The sequence below is a fragment of the Lygodium microphyllum genome, chromosome 11 (genome assembly GCF_053477565.2).
Source record: "Lygodium microphyllum isolate KBCC chromosome 11, Lygodium_microphyllum_v1.1.10, whole genome shotgun sequence".
Taxonomy (NCBI): domain Eukaryota; kingdom Viridiplantae; phylum Streptophyta; class Polypodiopsida; order Schizaeales; family Lygodiaceae; genus Lygodium; species Lygodium microphyllum.
The window spans coordinates 130,272,784-130,299,009 of record NC_141145.1 but is presented as its reverse complement, the minus strand read 5'-3'; the positions used below and the strand labels follow the sequence as shown (position 1 = coordinate 130,299,009).

Genomic DNA, 26,226 nt, shown 5'->3' with positions numbered 1-26,226 from the left:
GGAGCCTGAAAGTAGAGCCCTCAACTCCACACGCACATACATGCACGCAACATTCCTCTACTTTAAAAAAGGTTCATGTTTTTCTCTCATTGCAACAGCTTCCACCAGTCAAAGTAGGCATTGATAGAAACATTAGCATCCATACCATGCATGATAGGAATCATGTGTAGCAGAGCAAAAGAATGCATTGTGGTGAAATGGATTAAGAGAGAATGGCGAAGGCTTTCTGTGAAGAAATCCATTTCTGGCTTCCAAGTTCCGTAGCTAAGTCAATTTTTCTAGAAACCACGATGTTCAACTTGAATACATGAAATACATTTTCCTTATTGTGCAGAATGTCAGCAGAGCAGGCGCTTGAAACTGGCTTCAAAATGTACATCTTGGGCGACTGTGATTAAATGCAGACACTTTGAATGGTTATTCTCGTGTATAAAGCTCCAGAAATTTGACGAGATGAATGCATTTCCCCACTGCAGAGCTGTCTATTTGAACTGATAATTTTCGAAAATTTCTTCAGGAAAGAAGATACAGCACATATCTTTATCAGAAAAACCAAAACAGCAAACGCCAGAGGATAGTCATGAACACTGGATGATTTAAGACTCATGCCAAAGTGTTAAATACCAACTTGGGAGGGATATGTAAGTCCACCTCACATTTGTACATTCTTGTCCATATGCCTACAAAATTTTTCTCCCTTGCCCAAAGTAAAGTTTTCAGAGAGCTGGCAAATACAGCGTGTCCTTTAGAACGCAACTCTAGACCTGTACTGTTCTTCACTTGCTGAAGAAAACCAGTTTCAGTTTTTTATGCTTTTGGATGAAAGAATATGTAAAATACATGGAATGGAGATTTTTCCTCCAATAAATTTAAGTCGCCTTTCATGATACACTCTGTACAATGAATCGGGCTGGCTAATGTCATATCAGATATCTTTAGTCCGAAGATGGCTGGCAGAGGATGCCCTCAAGAATGAAGCTTCCTTTAAATTAGTATTTGCAATATTACTGAGCAACGGTTCAAAAATAAAATTGCTATCTGATTTTATGCTGGTGAAAGATAGCGGGATGTCTTCTTTGTCACTAGCTAAGGCATGTGCATCATCTGAGGAGCAGCTGAAGCATGGTGATGGTTTTGAACGCTCAATGTACTGCAATACATTTATTGCACTTGGGCGATAAGTAAAGCGGAAGTATTTCAACGCTAGTAGAGGTCCCATGGCCACAACAACAATAAGCTGCAACAATATGTAAGATACTGTTATTCAAAAGTCCATGGCTTGCTCAACATTAGCAGGAGTTCCAACCATGGGATAAAGATAAATAAAATAAAAAGGCTGTGTCTCCTGCTGTCTTACCAGCATAGTCAGCCAGTACATCCTTTCTGTGCACAATCTGAACATAATCATATGCACTCCACCCCATGGCACCATGCTAAGAGCAAGGTTTATCGCATAAAATGCCAACAGATTTCCCCATATTGCAACATGCTGTAGTGCAGTGAAGGAGCTGCAAATTTGAACATTAAGGCATCAGGAGACCTTTTATATAGTGTAGCTAAAGAAACACTCATGAAAAGGTCCCATGACTACCATTTGTTAAACTCACTTGGTCTCAAGGGCAACCACAAGAGCTTGCACACAAATGCATCCAGAAAAAGCTACCATAGATAATTCTTCTCTATCACTTCTCTCATTTTTGTACACATGAACTGTGAGAAGAAATACTACTGCAGCCTGACATTCAAATATCCATCTAGTTAGTGCATTAGGCCAGAACTTGTCATGCACGCCAGAAAACTACTTTCAATGGGCTTTGGATAAACTAAGCCTAAAAGGCAGTCTTTTGATGACAAATAAATGAGTTCGTACATGAAACAGAGAGCGACCAAACCATCCTGCAAAAGTGCTTGGATTGATTAATCTGCACAAGCCCATTGCATGTTACTGACAACATTTGAGAGCTCATATTCCATAAAATATACATGCCATTTTTTCAGGTGGCCCGGCTTACCTTCCAGCTTGACAATAATAGAGGATCCGTGGGTGCTGAAGCACAATCCTCTCACTGAGATCTTTATCAAGAGAATTGACCATTACTGGAATACTTGTGTATATTACATTATAAGCCATTAAGCTAAAGGAATTGAAAAGGCTTGTTCCTGAAACTCCTGAAACAAAAGAAAACCTTCTCACACAGCACGCACCACCACAAATGCAAATTGTTAGCAAATTGAATGAATTAATGTATTCATAGAACAGGTGACCTTAAAAAACTACAATCACGTTTCATGCTGTTAATTACAGCAGAACATTTCTGCGAATGAGTTTTTTTAAAAATCGTTTGCAGTTTTCTTCCATGTCCATATTCTTGTATTTGAATTTAGTTCAAACTTGAATGTGGCATTTGATCTCAAACATGCAACCATACTGCATCACTCATGAGAACGAAACTTACAATATTTGGATAAAGCAAACGAGAAGAGACTTGTAGATAGAATATTGAGCCAAGAATGCTGTCCGGTTGTAAGAATATCTTCCATGGATCAAGATCAATCTTTTCAGAAATCGGAACTCTGGTAAAAACAAAGAAAACAATCCAGTTGTGAAATCCTCTCATGGATGAACCATGATACACATCTAGAACTCTAAGTTATGATACATGATGCCAAACAATCTTCTACCAAGTAGAAGGCCATTCAATCCAAATAGCAACAGCTGTCAAATAACTTGACCGTCAAATATTTGAATGACAAATTCACACAAAATTGTACGACCCTAGAAGCCAGTTGCTCAATACGATGTAGCAGACAAAAAAGCTGTCATCCTACATTTTTCCAGTTTGTGGGGAGGGAGGAAAGAAGGACCACCTATTTTACCAACGCAGCATGTGTTGTCTTGGACTCCACATAGTACAAACAGTTTCATCCTAGACCAGCATGAACTCATTCTGCTGTGCAAGCTGACAAGCAACTTTTTGAGCAGAAATTCAGCAGTTAAGACTGCTTAACTGTCCCTCCCCTTTCTCTTTGAGAGTATATCCTTAATTGACAAGTGCCTTAAGCATTCAGGGCTGTTGAAGACTGCAATATGCCTGAAGAAAAGGCTACTTTAAGAATAAGCTGTTGAGAAAAAAACAGCCTTTGTGGCACAAAACCTAAATATTTCAAAATATAGCTCAAGAAATGTGATTCTAATAAATAAATATTTCCCCCAAATGTGACTTGATGTTCGTCTCATACCACTTTTGCCATTTCTGTGAGATCAAGGTGATGAAGAAGGTTGTTGATGAAGCCCAGCCCAATGATGGCAAGCGCACTCTCGTTGTTCTCGAGCCATTCTTGAAGCTGCAGGTTTCCCCAAACGTGCTCATTAATGGACACGACTCTCCATGCACCTTCTCACATAAGTGTGAGCTGAATCTTAGTCTTCCAGATGGAGAAGCCAATGCCTGAGGACTTCTCAATAGTGAAGCCATATCATGACATGCATACTGACAATAGATGCCATTGTGCACACATTGAAGATGGCAAAACTTCTTTCTTGTTCTTTTGTTGCTGCTGTTGTTAGCAGCACTTTATAATCAGCAACATTGGAGAACTAGCTAGTTGATGTAAATAAGACAGTCATCTTCAAAAGGGCAGAAAGAGATGCAGATAGACCAGCATATTTGGCTGAGAAAAGGGTGCCAGGTAGTGCAGGGTGGCTGCACAAGAAGAGGCACAAGCAGGGAGACTGAGGCAGCTCAGATAGGGCACAGGCACAGGCACAGACAAATCCCCCATTTCTTTTTGTGTTTTTTTAAGATAATAGAATTTTGTTGGCCTGAAAAATAGCTATCTTTGTCAACGCTTTTAATGATGGCAAGTGACGTCGTGGTGGATTATGTGGCTACACAGGTCAATCAGCAAGAGTCAGGACAGACACAGGGCAGGATTTGACACGACAGTAGTCATTGGGACAGCAGGCACCGGGCAGCAGGAGCAGTCAATGGGCAGGTCTGTAGACAGGATGACAGGGCAACGTCAGGTGGTCCAGCAGCAGTTGCAACGCCTGCAACTGACAGGCGTGTAGATGATAGGCAGGGACACTGCTACCTCCTCTTTCTTCTTCTTCTTCTTCTCCTCCTCCTCATCCTCCTTTATGGTCAACCAGCAGCACGCTTGGCTTGTTCAATTCAACAGCTTCATCACATAGCGTGAGAGAGCAAAGAGCGACCAGGTACATGTACCTTCCTGCTCTAATACTAATGGGTATGGAACTCACATGTATGACCACTAGGCTATGGTGCGTGAAGCTCTATTGAGTTTCTGTGAGAGAGAGAGAGAGAGAGAGAGAGAGAGAGATTAAAGTCTACATAATACCAATGTGGCCTGGGAGAATCCATGTCTACATAAGACCAATGTGACCTATGAGAATCCATGTCTAATGTCATATCATCAGTAAAATGAAAATAACAGTAAATAAGTGGCCTATGAAACAATGTTGAGAATAACTGTCTGATAGGGCTATGCTAGAGTATAACCATGTCTAGCATTGTCCCATTAGTGGAATGAGAAGTCCCAATCTGACAAAAGCTATTTATAGAAATTGTGGTGGAGACTATAGGTGTAGCTGATCTCAAGATCTACACATGATATCAGCTATGATGCAGTCCTTGGTTGCTTGACTAATATGCGTGAGGGTGAGTCGCCAGTGTCTCGTAATGATGGCTTTGATCCACCGGCTATGATGCAGCCTCTTCAAACATGGTCCTAGTGTGAAGAAAACTACTAGGGTTTGCACTGAGGACACACAGAGTGTATGACCACAACAGAAACACAAAGAGACAAACACAAACACAGAGGGCAAAACTCAAACCCTAAATGCAAAACTCAAAACTTGAACACAAAAACTCAAACACAAACAGAAGAAGGGAGAGAGAGAACACAACTCTGAAGTGAATGAATGCTGTAAATGAATGTAAGAGTGTACAATGTGCTCAAGGGTAGAGCAATGTCGGAGTGTGACGTCTATCGGAGACGGATCCCAAGTTTGTGACCACCAGTCGAAGTGTAGGAGTGCTGAATAGTGAATGGCAGCAGGCTGGTCACCAAAACGCAGCAGTTTGGAGGCTGGAAATTGGTAAACGCAGCAGTGTACCACCAATCGGAGGCTGGAAACTGAGCACAGGTTGCTGTAAACAGCAGGCTGAAATAGTGTCTAATGTGGCTGGCAATGACTGGATGATCAGATCGCAGTAGATGATGATGTCGCCAGCAGCTCACGTCAACATGGATGAAGGCGCCAGCAGCAAGAGCAAACACGGATGGAGTGGCCCCCGACATCAAACCAACGCGTCCCCCGCTGTCCCATGGTGTGAACCTCTGTGCCGCTAGTTCCCCGTCATCCCCCCCCCCACCCCCCCAGCCTTTTGTGCCACCTCTCCCTCGTCTCCTCCTCCCAACGCGACCCCTCCCCCCCCCCCCCCCCCCTCCCCCCTGAACCCGCGCCGTGTCCTCCTGCCTGAGGACCTGGATCCCCGCCCCTCTACCCTACCCACCCCGCCCCGGCTCCACCGCCTTCCCCCTGCCTTTTCCCATACTGTGGCCCGCAGCTCTGTCCGATAGACCTAAAACACTCATTCGCCTCGCTGCAAGCTGGATTACAACAATGTCCAACGCCTCCCCCACCGTGTAAACAAGCATTCTCCACCTCCCCCCCCCCCCCTTGTTATCGGTCCTCCTCCCCTCCAGTTGCTCCCTTCCTCTGTAGCAACATCACCCCCCCCCCTCCGATAGCGCAGCAGCGTGAGTGGTAGGTCCTCAGCAAGGACGCGCAATGGAAACCTCTGGTCAGACGCCAGTGCATTCTACGAGTGCCCCCAAGTCAAACGCCTTGCGCATCATCCTCTTTGAGGAACAGCTCTTGGCTGTCCGGGCCATAAAGTTGGAGCTAAAAGAAACAACGATCAGGTTGTTGGACACTCCCCATTGAGGGCCCAGCTGCGGGATTGGCTCCACTCCACGCTGCTCTTTGGTACAGTGCAGATCATGGAGGCAGTCCTCATGGGCCAAGGGATCTTCATGGTTGGACTCCCCTCTGCGGACAGAGCCCGAGAGTTAGTGGAGAGCTCACCCTATGCCTCCACGAAGGGGGTCATCTACATGGTTCCCTGGTATAGCAACTTCATAGTGGAGACATTTGCCCTCCACAACAGTTTTCTCAGACACCCAGTCACCCTACTTTTGCCCGGACTGGCGGTAGAGTACTGCCAGTTAGTGGAGGACTTTGAACGGCTCTTTGGCACAATTCTTCCTGCTTCTTTGCGGATGCAGTGACAGCTGCAGAAGTCCCAAAGATACGAGTGGCCGTGAAAGACACAAAAAGTATACCAAAGTTCCTAGAGATTGAGGCTGGAGATCACTCCTTTAGGCATCAGGTCATTGTGACTGGGCAACCAGGGCAGTGCCTGCGCTGCCACGACTCTGGGCATCAGGCAACAGATTGTACGCATTTCGGGGCCAAGGCGGCCCCGTCGACATGTCCACACGTGGACGCTGACGGCTTCATACGGGTCCAGAGACGACAGAGAGGGAGACAACAAGGGGGGCCCGCAGCCAGCCCCTCAAACATAGCCTCAACAGCGAGGAGTAGAAGGGCCCTGCCCGCCCCACCTGGCAAGACCGTAGACCCCCACATCCATCATCTGCACCACAAACTACCTCACCTAAGATCCCACAGCCCCCCCCTTCGAGGGCCACCAGCCCCCCTCCCCACACCCGCCACATACCTCCGACCATCCCTCCATCCCCCGACCATCCCTCCATCCCTCTTCCCTCCCTCTTCCCCCCCCACCACCTCCCCCAAGCAACCCCCCTGATCTGCACCCGTTTCAACTGATCCCCCCCAGACCCACCCCCCCCTCCTCCCACAAGTGGTGATGAGCCACACAAGCCTACATCCTCCTCGCACTAGCAATGCTCCCCCTCCCACACAATCACTAGCTCATCTGTCCCTGCCGCCCGTCACACTTTCCCGAGACAGACACAACTGTTGCCACAAAAGTTCTTCTGCAATGGCCCATGGTCCTACCTAAGAGTTGCGGAGCACGGAGAGTTTCCACTACCTCTTGAGGTGGGGATCTTCATGGTTCATAAGTCAAGGAGGGGCAATGTCCATCTACTAGCACCACCGAATGGACCAAACTACGCTTTTTTTCTTCAGTCCTCTCACTCAGAGGATTGGACAATGGCACAGATAGAGAAGGAGCTGAAGAGTCACGTGGCAGACCACACCTCCCAATGGATGGGAGAAGAAGGACTAGCATTGTTTGCATAGCACTGGCTAGGTTGCATGATGGACATTAACTGGTGGATTGGTGCCGAGGTCCCACACTTGAGTATTATCTTTCGAGCCCCTCCACAGTGGAGAGCTCCGCAGGATGTGATCAAGTGGCCCCTAGCACAAGCGGCCCGTTTCTACCGATGTACATAGTCACGACTCTCAGCATGGTTGATATGATAGTACCACCTGGAGCATCTATAACGCCTATGGTCCAGCCGAGGGCCACCATGGGGAACTAGAGTTCGCCGTCCAGAACGGCAGCAAAGCGTACTTGTATGCCCCATAGTTTTCCCTCCTCATCAGCACCCTCCACACCGAACAGATGCCTGTTCGGTCAGTCACAGGTTTCCCCATGAGCTTACACCTTGCATCCTGAAATGTGAATAGTCGCCACTACAATGGGGCACGTGGTTCCAAGAAGTTGATTGTTCGGCAAGAGTTGCAGCCTGCCCTTGCAGGACGGATCGACATCTTACTTCTACAAGAACACAAGCTCACTCCCACCCAGGCCTAGCAGGTAGGGAAGGTACTCTCGCACAGCTCACACACTTACTGAAAGCACACCATAGGTGCCCACGACAGGAGTGGAGACGTATGCACCTCTATTAGCCCGAGTCTCACCGCTTGTGTACGAAACCACGGAACGATAGTGGCAAGGAGGATTCTATGGATCAAATTGGATATTGGGGGCTCGTGCCTTGGAGTCCTCAATGTCTATGCCCCTACGGAGGTTAGGGCACACGGCAAGTTCTAGGTGGAGATCATGGATGGACTCTCAAAGGTGGACTCCTAGATCGTTGAAGGAGACTTCAACAACCTAGAGGCTTTGGAGGACTAGCAGGGCAGAGGCAGAAACTACCATCTTTCTACTGGCAGTAGAAGCACACGATACCTAGAGAGACCGTGCCTTCCACAGGAGGGAAAGGTCACTAGACTTCTCTTGGGGATACACGTGGCTAGGTGGAGTCTTGCTAGAGCGGTTGGACAGGTTTTATGTGGGAGAGTGGGGAGACTCTCATGGAGGCCAGATTGAGCAATTGGCAGGCGCCACATTGTCCGATCATTGCCCAAATATCTTGACCCTTGATTCCCCAGCATCTGCCCTAGACACACGATCCTACCAGATCCTTGACTTGATCTATAGGAGGGAGGAGGTGATGAGACAGATAGAGCAGATTTGGACAAGGGAGTGGGGTAGGAGGGACCGGATCGCAAAGGAGGTTGCAAAGGTCCTAGCCGAGTCGAGCAAAATATGCCAAGAGGCAGCCAGGCAGCAGAGCTGGGAGGAGGAGAGAGCACTCCGACGAGACCTTGCAGCCACGCAGAGATTATTACAGGAGCAAAGTCTTTCGGCAGGCCTAATTAGTCTTCTCCCCAAAGGGGGAGACCGGTTGGAGCTTTCCCAATGGAGACCGATCACCTTATTATCAGTGGCCTATAAGGCACTGGCAAAGATGATTGGTAGGCGACTACGCCCCGTGCTTCCATACATCATCCATGACACACAGATAGGCTTTGTCTAGGATAGAAGCATCCTGGACAATGTATTTACCTTCTTTGAGGTGACAAAGTGGACTCAGCACAGTGGGCAGAGACTGGCCGTACTACTCTTGGATTTTTTGAAAGCTAATGACAGGGTGGACTGGGATTTCCTAGAGGGCACCGTGGTGAGGTTGACTTTTGCCCCAGGCTCGGATTCGCGGAGTCTCAGTACTTTACAGATCGGCCACCAGCAAGGTTCTCATAGATGAAAGACGTGGGGAGGAGTTTCAGTTGAAGAGATCCGTTCGGCAAGGCTGCCCCCTAGTCCGGCACCTATTTCTACTCTTTGCAGAGGCGATGTCTCACTTCCTCAGGTCACGTGTGAGCGGATTACGTAGCCTCCGACTTCCAATGAGAGACAAGACTGACTTGTTAGACTCAGAGTATGCAGATAATACAGCACTCTACATAGAGGACGATAAGCTAATGCTGGAGAGAGTGAGGCTGGCTCTTGAGGTGTTCTATTTTGCAGCAGGAGCGAAAATCAATTGGCAAAAGTTGGTTGGTTTCCTCACAGACCTGGACTCTAGCACAGAATGGGGCGTCACCCCTGGGATTAAGATAGGTGAGCATAGGACAGACCGTCCGGTACCTAGGGTTCCAGGTGGGACTCGACATCACTCCCACCCAGCAATTTCTTCCAGTCCTCGATTCTATTTGGAGGAAGCTGACCTACTGGAGCACGGCTCGCCTCTCACTAGCCGGCCGAGCCTTGGTGGTTAACCAGGTCCTCCTATCGACGACTTGGTACATCGCCTCGTGTTGGTACTTCTCCTCATCCTACGTAGTGCAGCTTTGCCGCCTAGTGTGAAACTTCCTTTAGTCCGGGTCAGACGACTCCAAGGATTCCAAGGCCAAGGTGGCGTGGGTGATCATCATATGGCATTAGTCAAAGGGAGGGCTTGGGATCATAGACTCAGAGTATGGCCCTCTTAGGCAAGCTAGTTGTCCACAGCCTCACACAAGGAGAGCAAACCTTAAAGGTCCTATTGCAGGAGGGTCTTCAAGATTGTAGACCGAGGCTTGGCGGGGAGTGGAGGCCGTCTGTGAGATGGATCTTCACGTCAGCCCAGATCACCTTTCCTACGCAGCTTGCTCCGCGTGTGGCAAGGCCTCCGTAAGGCCCTAATTCATAGCCCCCCAGGCTGCCAGGAGGAGATAGACCGTCACCCGGTGATCTGGAACCCCTAGGTCAGTGATCGGAAAGGGACACATATTGGTAAGCGCCCCCACATCCAATGGGATGGTTGGGAGGCTGGCCCGGCTCATACCATCAGAACATGGCGGGAGGTGTACAGGATGGTGGGCAAGGAGGTGTTGCAACGAGTATTAGGCTACCAGAGAGGAGTAGAGTTGAGGAGAAGGGAGATAGACGCAACAATATCTCAGGAGTGGCTTGCTCCCCCGATAGGAGAGCTGATAGAGCCCGAGGAGGTATGGGCGGCTAGATTTTCACCAATAGACATCCCTCTATAAGTGGAAAGTAGAGTGGGCGGCGCTCCACCTGGGACTTTCTTCACTGTACAGGAGGGGGGACGTCTGGCTCTTGACCGAAGACAACACGATGAGGGGATAGCGACTAGACCCTTTTGTCTTTTGGCAAGACCTCAGGGAGTGGCGCCTCTGGATCTGGGAGAGGAGGCCACTTGATGAGCTGGAGTGGGATCCGGAAGAGTGGCTATGGCCGGCCACTACGGTCACCAAGAAGCCACAAAGGTTCTTGGAGTACACCGCCAGGATTGGCAGACATATACTCATGCAAGAGGATATGGATTGGGTGTCGTCACGTAGCAGGCACTGGGCGGAGCACAGCGTCACGGAGCCTTTTCAACGGACCTTCTAGCGCCGCCTATGGGATAGCTGGAGGCCGAGGAGGGTATCCTATTTTTTATCGTTGGTGGCATATCGAGGCTGGGCGGTGGGAAGTTGGCTTGCCGAGATGCAGAAGGGAGGTTGTAAGCGCTGCACACAACAGCCTCTCGAAACCCCAAAGCACTGCCTCAGGTCCTGTGAGGTGGCGCAGCTCGTGTGAAGAGAAGCATGCCGCATCCTTCACCGTATAGCACCCAGCCTTGAATGTATCTCATGGGGAGCTTTCTCCTGGTAAGCGGTCAGCCACGGCCGTCACCTTCTATATGAGGCTGGAATGTAGAACACGATATTCATTATCGAGGCAGGGTCATATGCAGTGGTCGGTTTAGAGATTCTACCCATCCACCAGATGCTGGAGCCCACTACAGACCACTCTGAGGTATGGGAGATCATAGGGAGCCCTACTGGTTGGCATATCTGGAAGGCGCGGTGTCGCGAGGTTTTCAGCGAAGAGAGACTTTCAGTATGGGCGACCTTAGCAGAGCTCTGGACCTCCATCATCCACTCTCTCTGCAGCCGATGGGATCAGGTGGAGGGCAAGTCTAGAGCTCGTCAGGAGCTCCGATGTCATTTCATGCGCACTTGGGGCGACCAGGACCTATTTTTCGTAATGCAGGCAGGCAGCCTGAGATGGCGATACACCCCCCTCCGTGGCTTCTTGCCCCCATCCCCCCCAAACCACCTTGAGAGGCTTGTATACATGATGTATTTGTGACTTTCATCAGCTCCAGCTAGTCTGTTGAGCATAAGCACTCCATTGTAATCTGTTCTGTTTTTAGTAACATAATCAGCCACATTTTACTTGCAAAAAAAAAAAAAACACGGATGGAGTGGCAATAATCTTGAGGGCTGGACAGCCACATGGAAGAAGGCTAATGGCGGAAATCTGTACATGGAGTGAGAAACCTGCACAGATGGAATAAGGCTGAATGGAGGCATCCTGTCTATTTATAGATGTGGAAGGGCGCCCCAAAAATTAGGGTTTCAACTAAACTCTCTTGAACCGCTCTCCGTTTTAGGGTTTCCACTGAACTCTCTCGAACCACTCCCCGTTTTAGGGTTTTACTTTGAAAGAGCATTTTTTAGTATGCTTTGGGGTTGTTTAAGAGGCTAATCGGCAAGTAATGCATGTTTTAGGTCAACATCCCCTCTCAGGCCCAAAACTAAGCTGAAAGGATAGGCCAACCACTGTGATGTTTATTGACCCCAAGGCGTCCCACCCCAAAGCAGCCAGGGCAACGGACAAAGGGTGAACATCGGCTGTCTAGTGGCCTACCAAGACTACAGAGGCGATGGTTATCTTACCAAGGAAATCCAAGTAGTCACCCCAGAGTGGACAGGGCATCGGACAAAGGGTATGGTGGCTGCCCAGTGACCTACCAAGCCCTACAAAGGCAGATGGAACAACATGAAACTTTTTTTTTAAAATTAAGTGAGGTAAATTTTATGGGATACAGCTGATTGAGTAATACTGACCCAGAAGACAGAAGTAGGGAGGATACACCCCACACATCACAAAATAGTACAAGCTAGCCCATCCACACAGGGTGTTGATGATGAGGAAAAATAGGTGATGAGGTATCCATGTGATGGAGGATGGTGGTATGGTAACAACAGCCGTCAGTGGAAACAACTTAGGATCCGCTCAAGTGGTGCTCTACATAATGAGATGCAAAGTATGCTACATGCTAAAGAATGCTCATGTAGCACGTGCCACGTGGACAGTGTCCCTCATGGGAAAATTGCAAATCAAGCTCAAAGATAAGACATATCCCTGTGTTGGAGAAATTTTGACCGAAAATTTGCTATTACTAAAATTTGGTAACATAGTCAAAATGATCTAAAAACTATTTCTAAACATTATGTTACACATATCAGAAAAAAATTCACTATGGCTTTATTAGGACATTAATTCTTGAAATATAACTTTTGGATTATGTTCAATAGATAATATTCATGTATTAGATAATATTCATGTGTCTTGTAAATACCACCATAACAAGACACATGGATCGAAATGCATAAATCCTTGTAAATACCCTCACAGGTCTTCACAAACACTTAGCCCTATATTTATAATTTTATTACACTAGTAAAACATGGTATAGATGCTACTCCATATCCAAAAAACTCTATCTTTGTTGTCTATACTATCTCTACCAAATGTAGAGATCAAGAATCAAGTGGCAAAACTCAAGAGAAGCCATGCTTGAGCATCAAATATCCATTTTCAACTTACTCCTCTATTCTTGACTATTATTCACAACCCAAAGCATAAACTCATAAAAACTCCTCTTTGATGATCAAGGAAGGTTCTCCTGAATTTTGGGACGAAGAATCAAGTGAGAGGTTGTCTCAAAGATCTTGTAAGAGATAAAGATCCTCAAGGACAGCTTACTATTCTCTCTTTCCCTAATTTTTCCTACTCCAAAATAGTCCTAATACTCTTTTCTCTCCCTCTTTAATGCATGAGACTCCATCCCACTTACTTTTTTTGGCTATTTCTCCCCACCTTTCCCTTGTGTTCTCTGCTAGTTAGCATGCCATGGATTTTACCTTTGTGGACATGTTGGTGGTCATCAATGACCCAATTAGTCATGTTGGCACCCCTACATCTGTATTGAATGGTCTTCTTGATCACGTGCTTCATTCTCCACCACATAATCCACAAAACATGTCACTTAAGTAACTACTAATCACTACTAAAAGCCACATGTTCATTAACTCCAAGACTCCACTTGAATAACTTCTATTATCACAACAATGAGCAAGTTAGAAAAGTCCACTAACTAAGAAGCCTCTCACTTACCATTATGTAGACAAAGCATGAACTCTTCCACCAAAAAAAAAGCATATCTCACTTTTATACTCTATGTCAAAAATCCCATGATATCCATCCCCTTTAAACCTACACGTCCTTTGGAGATGGTAGCTCACCGATATAAAAAACCCAAACACCTGTCATCTTTATGTTGTAAGTCAAACTACTCCCACTTGAATCATAAGACATCAAGACCATAGATATCCCATCTTGTATGTATGCTTTAAAATCCATCCCTAGCAATGGTTGCTCTTGTAACATTCCAATTTTACTAGGCTCACCAGTGGATAGCTCTCGCGAAGTATATGTCATATACAATAGATTACATCCATCAGACTTAGTCTCTTCCTGACTAAAAAAATATCCTACATGACCACTTTGCGAGAAATTACTTGTATGTCCAAAATCGTAACTTGAAATGCTAAGCTTTTTTTTTTTTAATGTATCTCTACTCGCAATCTATAGGTTTGTTAAAGAGATGAGGACAAAATTTGAATATATCAGCCCCTAAATCATTGAAAATTTTAATAAGATTTTTCTATGTTCTAAGAGCGACCTTCCTTGCAATACAAAGATATACTGAAAATTGAATCCCTATTTATGCTCGATGATCATGTCTTCTCTTTAGATAACCAATACTTATGATTCCTTTTGATTGCTTATGAGACAAAGAGTAAAATATCCATGGTGATATGGCACTTAGAGCACTTAAATATCAATCTAACATTTATCTAAGGTCACTAGTAAGAATTAATTATTAGAATATTGTTTTGAAATTGAGAACTTTATTTGGGCTAAAATCTTGCTGGAAAAAGAATAAGCAATCAATAGGTATCAATACACTAGAGCTTGTTAATTGACACATCCATCAAAAAATTTAGAGCAATTCAAAATATATTTTTAGGGATAAAATAGCAAAGTTCCAAGGTCTCTTTAAAGCTTCATTTGATGATATGAAAATTAAACACAATGAGAAATTAATCAACTATCTCATTAATTTCACTTATTTAGTCCATCAACTCACCAACCCTAAAAGGCAAGCATAGTTGTTGTTAAAGACAAGATGGCAATGTCAACAAAAAGTATGGGAAATGTCGATCAATTCTCATTAATCATGAATACACATCAAAGAGCCTCTAATTAACCTCTATGTTATAAGGTTAATGCACTAACTATCCTAGAGACACTAGAGTAGTAGATACTCAAGAGGACAGCTGTCAAGCTATTTATTTCATATTCTAGTTATGGTTCTCTCTCTCTCTCTCTCTCTCTCTCTCTCTCTCTCTCTCTCTCTCCCTCCATGGAGTTCTATCCTCCATAGTTGGCTACTCTAGTCTCCCATGCTCCAATACCTTATAGTGGTATTAGAGCATGGATATTTTAACATATATTGTTCCTTTTTAACGGAAGAAGGTATAGAAAATCTTTAATTATGAAGTAAATTATTCAAAACATCACCTATGTTTTAAAGGGAAAGAAGGAAAAGAGAAAAAGACAAGATTGTTTAAGAGAAAATCCAAGTGTGGCATAGTTCAAGTCTATATGGTAGCGGTGATAGCAACTCAACTAGTGTAGGTAGTATCTAGTTTTGGTGGACAAGAGCAAAGCTTGGAAAATTTCAAGGTAACTGGACCATGTCTGCTAAGGACAAGAGGACAAAAAATAGTCTTTTGCAATGAAGACAGAGAATGTCCTTTCATTTAAAGAGGCTTAATATGTGTGCCATCATGTAGAAGTGTCTTATAATAGATTTTTCCAGATTTTACAGCGTCATTTCTCAACCCATGAACCACCACCTAGTTGATTGAGAACACGTGTCATTGTCACCTATTTCATCCTGTACCCATTAAATACATTGTATAGGGGCTTACTTGAAAATCCATGCAATAGAAACGTACCTTGGCCTACAATTTGAGTGATAATGTAAGGAGAGAAAAATTAATTTTTAGCTTACCAAGGTGTTTTCCCAACTTTGAGTTGTATGCAAAAACACAATCACCTTCCTCAAAACTTTTCTGCTTAATGTGTGGATTCACCCAAGCTTGTCTCATGTGATGTACAAATCTGGACATATAGAGCAAAATAATACAATACTCATCTAGATACAACAACTGCTCCAATCTTTGCTATATGGAGTCTTCAAGTGACAACTTGAACTCTATATGACACAAAGAGATGATGGTGGGTGAATTGGGTGGTTGGCTGACTCCCAAGATAACAGCATAAGACAAAAGCCAAGAATCTCTCTTAGCAAAGTATTCAAAAAAATACCATAGAGAACATAAAAAGTTCCCATGTAACACTTTCTTTCCATTTAGATCTTAATCTAGCCTTCAAATTTCATATGTAGATTTCCATATTTTTAGGAGTTGTAGACATACTATGACTACTCATATGGAGCTGTGAGTATTGCTATGGAGACTATAGGGCAATGGGTGGCAAACTACCTCTTTTAATTTCAAATCTGTATTCTAGTGTGAAAATGCATGTATTTCAGCATACACTTCCCTAACAAAGCACTACAAAGTTCAAGATTCACAAAACTTCAAGGGCTGTACAATTCCAGATTATGCAAGTATTAAACATAGTCACATGAGAAAGTCTTTCTATTCCAAAGAAAATTTGTAATTTTATTACTTTGATTTTTGCAAATTCTATACTAACTTGAGCCGTATAATTAGTCTTTGATAACAGTAAAATCCTTTTCGACATATCAATCCCCCAATCATTAACTTGTTTTTTTCTCTTCTCTCATTGATGAGAAACCTCTAACATGTGACATATACCATCAACAACACAAAGAGAAATAGATTTTCTCCTATCTCTCTTACTGAGAATGATACCTTAAAAGAAAGTCTATAATCAACGTATGGGAAGAAAATGAAAGAGAAGCTGAAAGGACGCCCTCCTTGTCATAGTCAGAGAACATAGGACTCCATCTTGACCACATCACCAACAAGCTTTGAACCAAAAAAATTCTCTATAGTACATAAGTCTTTTTCCATGCTATCATATCACACCACCCCTAAAGAGATCTCCCACATTCTTCTTTATTACTAATGTTGTGTTCCTTGGCAAGTGGCAAACATGCTATTAAACACTTAAAACTCTCATCAAAGTCGATTCCACGCTCCTGCTTGTACCCCTTTGCAACCAATCTTGCTTTGTACTTGGGTGAGGAACCAGAAGTGACCTTCATCTTGTAAACCCATTTGCATGGAAGGGTTTTCTGCCCTTTAGGCAACTGCACCAGGTCCCAAGTGCCATTTTTTTCAAGAGATTCCATCTCTGACAACATGGCTTTATACCATTTCTTGTTGTCCTCTCTGTCCATTGCTTCCTTGAAGCAAGATGGTTCACCACAGTCTGTCAACATGACATAATCAGCCACATTAATTGCACCAGGGACAAATCTGTCACGTTATCTAGTAGCCCTAGACGATCCCCTAACCCAATGGTCATTGTTTGTTGGCCGTTCCTGCAAAATTTCATTTTCAGCATGCTGTTCTAGTATTTCAGCCTACAAATCAATGCAAATTGCAGTAGAAGAAAAATCCGTTGAGAGGTATTGGGGAGATTGTGCTCACAACCATTGATGGCTCTATTCTCCACCTACATGATGCCTTTTTTGTGCCAGGTATAAAGAAAAAATTGTTATCTATTTCTTCTTTAGCACGATATGGTTTGCAAGTCACCTTTGATGCTAACAGATACATGGTGAGAGGAAAATTTGGTTTGGCTATCCTCTTGAAGAGGTAATTGGAGACAAGATGTCAAAATATGATTGTTGTGAAAGCAAACTAAGAGACAATAGGGTTTGCGGGGGAAACACAGAGTGTGTATAGCAAATACTAAGAGAGAAGAGAAACTTAGAAAACATACAAGAAGAAGAAGATAAACGATGAATCACTGAATCATGCCAAGTGAATCAAGCTCATACAACGGAGCTAAACATCTGAAGATAACTATATTTTTATGCGACCATGAGTTGCAATCATGTATATGATGGTACAACTGTCTAGGCAAAATATGTAGCACAAAGCAAAATAAGAAAGGAAACTAACTATGGCTATGTGTAAAACATAGAGCTCTATCTTGTAACAATGAACTCCAAATGGTACAATCTCATGTGGGTATGGAGGGCCCACGAGCAATAATCCCCTGTATCAGTCTATGAAGGTGACATCCGTGTCTGTATCGAGGCCTAGGACGTCTGGATCGGCTAAGCTGAACGACTCACTGACATCTTGCCTTTAACAACAACTATGCTTGTCTTTTAGGATTGGTGAGTTGATGGACTAAATAAGTAAAATTAATAAGATAGTTGATTAATTTCTCATTGTGTTCAATCTTCATATCATCAAATGAAGCTCTAAAGAGACCTTGGAACTTTGCTATTTTATCCCCAAAAATATATTTTGAATTGCTCCAAATTTTTTTATGGATGGGTCAATCAACAAGCTCTAGTGTATTGATACCTATTGATTGCTTATTCTTTTTCTCCCAAGATTTTAGCTCAAATAAAGTTCTCCATTTCAAAATGATATTCTAATAATTAATTCTTACTAGTGACCTTAGATAAATGTTAAATTGATATTTAACTGCTCTAACTGCCACATTACCATGGATATTTCACTCTCTTTGTCTCATAAGCAATCAAAAGGAATCATAAGTATCAGTTATCTAAAGAGAAGACATGATCATCGAGCATAAATAGAGATTCATTTTTGAGTATATCTTTGAATTGCAAGAAAGGTCGCTCTTAGAACATAGAAAAATCTTATTAAAATTTTCAATGATTTAGGGGCTGATACCTTCAAATTTTGTCCTCATCTCTTCAACAAACCTATAGATTGCGAGTAGAGATACCTTTTTTTTTTTAAGCTTAGCATTTCAAGTTACGATTTTCGACATACAAGCAATTTCTCGCAAAGTGGTCATGTAGGATATTTTTTTAGTCAGGAAGAGACTAAGTCTAATGGATGTAATCTATTGTATATGACATATACTTCGCAAGAGCTATCCACTGGTGAGCCTAGTAAAATTGGAATGTTACAAGAGCAACCATTGCTAGGGATGGATTTTAAAGCATACATACAAGATGGGATATCTATGATCTTGATGTCTTATGATTCAAGTGGGAGTAGTTTGACTTACAACATAAAGATGACAGGTGTTTGGGTTTTTTATATCGGTGAGCTACCATCTCCAAAGGACGTGTAGGTTTAAAGGGGATGGATATCATGGGATTTTTGACATGAGTGTAAAAGTGAGATATGCTTTTTTTTTGTGGAAGAGTTCATGCTTTGTCTACATAATGGTAAGTGAGAGGCTTCTTAGTTAGTGGACTTTTCTAACTTGCTCATTGTTGTGATAATAGAAGTTATTCAAGTGGAGTCTTGGAGTTAATGAACATGTGGCTTTGAGTAGTGATTAGTAGTTACTTAAGTGACATGTTTTGTGGATTATGTGGTGGAGAATGAAGCACGTGATCAAGAAGACCATTCAATACAGATTTAGGGGTGCCAACATGACTAATTGGGTCACTGATGACCACCAACATGTCCACAAAGGTAAAATCCATGGCATGCTAACTAGCAGAGAACACAAGGGAAAGGTGGGGAGAAATAGCCAAAAAAAGTAAGTGGGATGGAGTCTCATGGATTAAAGAGGGAGAGAAAAGAGTATTAGGACTATTTTGGAGTAGGAAAAATTAGGGAAAGAGAGAATAGTAAGCTGTCCTTGAGGATCTTTATCTCTTACAAGATCTTTGAGACAACCTCTCACTTGATTCTTCGTCCCAAAATTCAGGAGAACCTTCCTTGATCATCAAAGAGGAGTTTTTATGAGTTTATGCTTTGGGTTGTGAATAATAGTCAAGAATAGAGGAGTAAGTTGAAAATGGATATTTGATGCTCAAGCATGGCTTCTCTTGAGTTTTGCCACTTGATTCTTGATCTCTACATTTGGTAGAGATAGTATAGACAACAAAGATAGAGTTTTTTGGATATGGAGTAGCATCTATACCATGTTTTACTAGTGTAATAAAATTATAAATATAGGGCTGAAGTGTTTGTGAAGACCTGTGAGGGTATTTACAAGGATTTATGCACTTCGATCCATGTGTCTTGTTATGGTGGTATTTACAAGACACATGAATATTATCTAATACATGAATATTATCTATTGAACATAATCCAAAAGTTATATTTCAAGATGTAATATCCTAATAAAGCCATAGTGAATTTTTTTCTGATATGTGTATACATAATGTTTAGAAATGGTTTTTAGATCATTTTGACTATGTTACCAAATTTTAGTAATAGCAAATTTTCGATCAAAATTTCTCCAACACAAGGATATGTCGTATCTTTGAGCTTGATTTGTGATCCAACAGAGGAGAATTTGGCCAAAGTTCCTATCATGGAATTTGAAGAGGGTAGGTGACAAGTGTCATGCTACAAGGCAGGTGACAACTCTGCCTAGCTGGGCAGGCTGGTGTGTCATAATACAGCGAACTAGGCACTGCAGCTGGCGGCCTACTTGTGGTTCTGCTGGTAATGGTGGAGCTACTGACAATGGCAGAGGAGCTGGAGACGATGGCCTTGAGGTCGGCTGAACCTGAGGCTCAACTTTGATACCAAATGTGAGAGGAGGAAGAGATCAAAGCTCAGCTGAGAGTATAGTAGACAATGTAGAGTGTGAGAGCACAACACCCAATGCAATAATCTGAAGTGTAAAGTGCAAGTACAAAGTACAAAGTACAACCCTTAAAACTTAAGATTATAAGAGGGTGTTCACTCCCGAAGAGTGTGAGATATAATAAATGCCTAAAACAGTGTAAGATAGGCACATAAAATAAAAGAAATAAATCTAGGGAAAGAAACCTCTCGTACGGAGAGTAAAAAGTGTCCGAGTGTCCTATTGAAGATCACTAATACTCCTCTGTGAGCGTAGGCATGAGTCAAACCCAACAAAACTAAGACTCTCATGTTAAAACAAGTAATATTTACTACACTATCCCTTAATTTTCTATGTATGTTTTAATGACCATACGAAACACCGGATCTTATCCAACATTTTTTGGTATATGTTCGATACTATACTAAGTCCACAGACTAGACAAATTGGACGGATCGTACCTAGCTGCCCTGCGCCATCCCAACCATCATAATAATCCCTCTCTATTTTGATCTCATCAGTGAGTGGCCTTAGATATCTGTGGTATGAGCTACAGGCCCATACATCTGCTCCATATGGTAGTGTAGTTGTGATTGTTAAACCACCATAGTTTAGTGCATGGCTTCTAGAACTATATGTGAGCACATCGACTCTCGAGAGTCCCTAGTGTTGCATAGCCTCATGACAAACGGGCCTCTGATGTGCCTCTCAATGAAAATTATGGGCCAAAGATGATGACTCCCAAGTAGACATATGCCCTAATGCCACGTGCAACTACTCTGGGCCCGTTTTGTTGGCCTGCTTGTTTGCTTGCTTCTTGGGCTTGTGTTGCGCAAAGCCCAAGAAGCATGGCATGTTGACAACTTCTGCTCCATGGCAAGCTAGGATTGAGAGAGAGAGAGAGAGAGAGAGAGAGAGAGAGCTAGAAGGTGTAAAAGGTATTCACATTTTTCACACAGGGGGGGGCATATACTAATAAAGAATGCCTCTGGGGGGGGGAACTAACAAAGAATGCCTCTCTCTTCTCTTCTTTATCCTCTCAAAGCTGCCCTACATCCTCTCCTATCTCCCATGTAGAGTGTGGATGGTCTCTATCCAAATCCTTCATAGAGCATCTATTGTGGATACATCCTAAAGGTCAATAACATGACTGCATCTCACAGTCCATATGTACCAAGCTATAATACTAGCAATCAACTCCCATCTATGACAACGTCCTTTGGTCCACTGCGCCTGTGAATCATCTCGAGTATAGATTCTACTCAACAGCTATCTAACGATGAGAAAAGAAAAGCTTCCCTGAACATCTTCATGACCACACGGTGGGCCTCTATCTATGACTGAGGCTACAACCGCCGATTTGATGTGCCATGGAATATTATCCTAAGGGCTCTCCCCCAAACCTCATGGGCTCTAGGACACTCCCAAAGGCAATGTCTCTATGTCTCCTCTAACTCACCACATTTCGCACATGCCACCAGGTCCCTACCGTATCCAAGCCAAGTTTCCAACACTAAGCTCTTATAAGCTGCAACCCATAGGAATAGAGATATCTTCCTAGGCCTAAAGCTATCATATAGCCTCCTCCAAAAGTCATAAAAATTCATATGAGATTCCCTCTCTACGAAAATGGGAGGCAGCTACTAGATGTTCTTTGATCCTGCTTATATGTATTGTCCTCCCCAACCTAATAGTGTAGCCAAAGGCCATATCACATGGCCTATCAAGGAACGGATCTCTCCACACCCACTCCCTTGGATCCCACTGTAATCTCTATAGAGGCATCCTTTGATAAGGCTAATATCTCCATCCATCTATAAGACACGTGGTTGGATCTGGATCAATGTGCCACTCCCTCTCAAAGTGTGCTTCTACTTCAACCCTTTGTCTGGAGAATCCAATGAATGATTTCTAGTCAACGTCCTCTCACGGGAGGCAGCCATCCTCCTCAACCGTGAAAGTGAATGTCTTGGCTCTCCTGGTTGAAATGATCGCCAAAAAATGTACCCCCCAGCCTAGATCATACTCCAACCATACATTCATACGCGTGTGCATGTGCCATGTGATTTCCTTATGAAGAAACTATGAGTAGGATCCTACAATGTTTGTCTTGAACTAAAATACAAGCAAAGCACCTAAGTATTGTATGAGAGACCTGGGAGTTTACATAATAGTCCTTCATATTGAGATGCTTTTGGTGCAAAACTAAAGATACATAGTAAATCAAAACAAGTGTGGAATGAAAGCAATTAAAGAAGGTCCTAAGGGATTCTTGGCCTAAAAGGGGAATCAGCCTATGGCTCCCATTAGATAAAATTAGGCTAAAGATCTACCTAAACTCGCCTAAACAAGAACTAGCCTAACTTACTCTAAAAAGGTATTAACCTAACTAGTCTAAGCGTCTCTAACCAACCTAGGGATCCTTAAAAATCAGCTTAAGAGGGCGGAAGCCCAAACCAATCAAACATGACATAAGGAGCTAATCGAGGGGGTGTTCCATAATCCATAACACAAACAGCAAGACATTGATAGGACTAGGCACCACACGGTGGAGAAACTCTACTACCTCCTTAGGAAGTACCCCTCTCAATCTCCATGGTGTAGCACTATCAATTCTAGATGAAGCAAAGGTCAGATTGGTTATGGAATTCTTAGATTTAGTTGAAATACCCTTAGCATTTGAACAATAATTTGTCATCAAGGTGACCCGATTTGTAGGTTTCTTTTTGGCATCCCTACAACTCTTGTTTCCCTTCACAGAGGTAGGTCGAACATCAACAAGGGATGGAGATTTGTGTGACTAAGCAACTAGAAGGTGGGTGCAGTGGAGAGGGGTGGGAGTCCCATCATGGTAGTACCAAGGGCCATAGTGAGACTCACTTGCACGTAGATGGGAGGTGTGTAGTGCACAAGTGACATTCACAATAATGAAGCACCAAAATGATAAACACTTCGAGAGAGTGCAAATGCCTAAAACATAGATAAAGATCTAAGCTAATTAGAGAACCATCATTAGAAAACCTAAAACTTACAAGAAATAGCAGAGATGAATCAATATAAGTGTAAGGATGGGGAGGGATGGATGGGATTTGAGAATGGAAGGAACCAAACTCATGCTATTATAGAACATAGGGTAAAATTTGAGGAACAAGCATACATGCATGAGTTCTTCCACTTCTAGAGTGAACTTTACATACTAATGTTAGCCTCGTTCTCTATGGTAACTCATAGCCAGTTTCTACATATCATAAGAAGTAACACATAGAGAATTTTGCACCACTCAAACCAAAAGGTACATACGAACCTGCACTTGGCCTACTTATGATGAAGACATTGGATTGCTGATTGTTCCCCCTGATGGTCTGTTCTCTGCCAACTAAAGTTGACCATCCTCGGCAGCTAGTTACCCTAAGCCCAGATGCACCTTCCAAAGAAGATATACAAAGATGATTTGTGGTGGTTTTAGGTGATGGAGACACATATAGAGGAGGAGAGATGGGGACTGCCAGGAATAACACCTATTGCCAATACTCCAAAAATCCACATCTGTCATCGTTCCACGATTTAACTCGTATGGTGGAAGGAGGATGTCTTCCTACAAGTCGGGGGACTAGTTGTGTCTGATGGTCTCTAGATAGGGAGTGGTAAGGTGGGAAACTAGGAACTCCAAAGGGAATGGAGAGTCTCCTCCAAGTCAGGGGACTAGTTGTGTCTCACAATCACGAACCTACAGGCTGCAGCTTGCCACGATGCAAGCAGAAATGGATAGCATCCGTAAGATGTTGTTCAATGTAGTAATCAATCCAAGTCATGTCATAAGTTTTCTTAAAGATGTGGCTACCTAGGATTGCATGCATGCAGAAGTACCTATGTTATATGTATGGGGGCTTAGGAAAGGGAAACTCCTAGCCGAATGTCTATAGGAAAGTGTTGGAGAGGTGGAAATAGAGTGCCTAGGGTGAGATATAATCCTTAAGGAATGGTGTAGACATGTGGGACCTAACTCAAGGTTGGGTGTGTGGTTAATCACTTTTGTGCCCTTGTCACTCCTTCAAAAGGTAGAACACAAAACACAAGACACAAAAACACTTTGGCTCTTGTGAAACCCAATGCTCACAACAGCATAGGTAACTCTTATAAGAACAACCAGCTTTGATACCATATGAGGATGCACTAGGGTTTGTAGAGAAAAAGTAGTGTATGACCACAACCAACAAGTAAACTTCAAAAATGCACGTGAAGAAAAATGAGCTCAATCAACAATCAAAGCATTCAACTTACCCAGGAGCTTCTTCTAAAAGGTCATTGAGTTGAGCTTGGCAGCACTCCTAAGATTTGCCTAATTGTATGCATCTCTTGATAATATTGCTAGAGTGTTCACTGTTAATATGATATACTCAAAGGATACTAATGAGGTGAAATAACACTCTAGCAATATTATCAGGAGCCAATAATAATCATTCTAATGAGGTGAAATATGCCAAACTTTCCAACACCATCTTAGTCATATGCTCCTAAAAGTCAATAATCTCTAGTTGTTTGCCTTCCTAAGGTTATCTAAAATGTGTTGCTCATGATAACATGGCTAAAATGTTCATACATTATACCCCAAGGATTCACAAAGACAACCCTTTAACCTACACAGATTTGGGATCTACCATGAGTTGGTCATCGTTATTGTCCAAATGCTTAACCTTTTGAGGTGTGGAACAACAACACATATTAGTGAGTCCAAGGTGCGGTCATAGTTGTCAGGTACGATACGGTATGATACGGTACGGTACAATAAAATACAGTACTAAATGGTACCTTAAGATTTTATAAGGTACGATATGATATTAATACAAAAAAAAAAATTTAACCTGGTCATTTTGGACTAAATTCCATAGAATAGATGTTTAAAGTCTAAATAGCAATGCTATGAGAGTATATAAGATGAATATTTAAGGGTAACATGCCAAAACCTCATGCTGCATGCTCAACATGCACTACTTTTCCCTACAAGTTACAAGTACATAGATGAGAGTGCATACATCATACACGAAGGATCATACAAATAGGAGTAGGCTTGAGAGAGAAGATTGAGAAAGAGAGAGGCTAGAGAGAGAGAGAGAGACAGAGAGAGAGAGGAGAAAGAAAGAAAGAAATATGTAGGCTTGGAGGAGAGTGGCCAAAAAGGGTCAATTCTTTCATACTAAATCATACAAATACATACGGTACAGTACATAGATGGGAGTGGATATATCATACATGAAGGATCATACAAATAAGAGTAGGCTTGAGAGAGAGAAAGTTGAGAGAGAAAGATGCTTGAGAGAAAAAGAGGGTGTGAGAGGCTCGAGAAAGGCTTGGGGAAGAGAGAAAGACGAAAGAAAGAAGAAAAAAAAAAGGAGAAGGAAAGAAAGAAAGCTATAGCCTTGGGGAAGAGTGGCCAAAAAGTGCCAGTTTTTTCGTACACGAATACATACTGTACAGTACCGTACGGATCATACCGTACGAATCAGTTCGTACTACGTACGGAGACAACCCTGGGTGCATTCTGTAAATGTCTCCACTAAAAAATGGTGTGTTGTCCCAGCCTAAAATCCATGCATTCAACATAAAAACCAGTATAGATAACAATAAATGCTCTCTCTTCATAAGAACCAGATCCTAAAGGTCTTAATGAATGCCATCCTCAAAACAGTGATTCCTGCCAAGAATATCAATTCAAATACATGTACCTCTTGTTGCTGTACTACCTGGCTCATCAATAACATAAATTTGTATCTAAGGATTTGAAATCCATTTAGGTGAGCCAGTATACTCTCTGTATGTTCTTGATGTAGATCCATATGAATTTGGTTCAAACATTAACAAATGCTCATGTAAAGAAAAAATTTGAATACCCATATAACGAGGAGATTAAAAAGCCATCCCTTTTCCTTTCTCAAGACCAGCTCTGATACTTTGACTCAATAATCTTTTACAAAACTATCCGCTATGC

General features: G+C 43.0%; 1 protein-coding gene across 8 annotated transcripts in view; it reads right to left on the bottom strand.

Moving 5' to 3' along the window:
- Positions 1-400: 400 nt before the first annotated feature.
- ALA2 (aminophospholipid ATPase 2) overlaps positions 401-26,226 on the bottom strand; it is a 120,915-nt gene continuing 95,089 nt past the window's right edge. Inside the window, exons 19-24 of one of the 8 annotated variants that reach the window (XM_087688184.1) lie at positions 2,457-2,574; positions 2,013-2,186; positions 1,871-1,922; positions 1,608-1,735; positions 1,358-1,508; positions 401-1,237 (exon numbers count right to left, since the gene is read on the bottom strand). In XM_087688184.1, coding sequence (XP_087544310.1) covers positions 926-1,237; positions 1,358-1,508; positions 1,608-1,735; positions 1,871-1,922; positions 2,013-2,186; positions 2,457-2,574 — 935 coding nt within the window. In that variant the 3' untranslated portion in view covers positions 401-925. Of the gene's footprint in view, positions 1,238-1,357; positions 1,509-1,607; positions 1,736-1,870; positions 1,923-2,012; positions 2,187-2,456; positions 2,575-26,226 lie in introns of those variants that run through there. The other 7 variants (XM_087688181.1, XM_087688180.1, XM_087688183.1 and 4 more) reach the window with 7 other exon arrangements.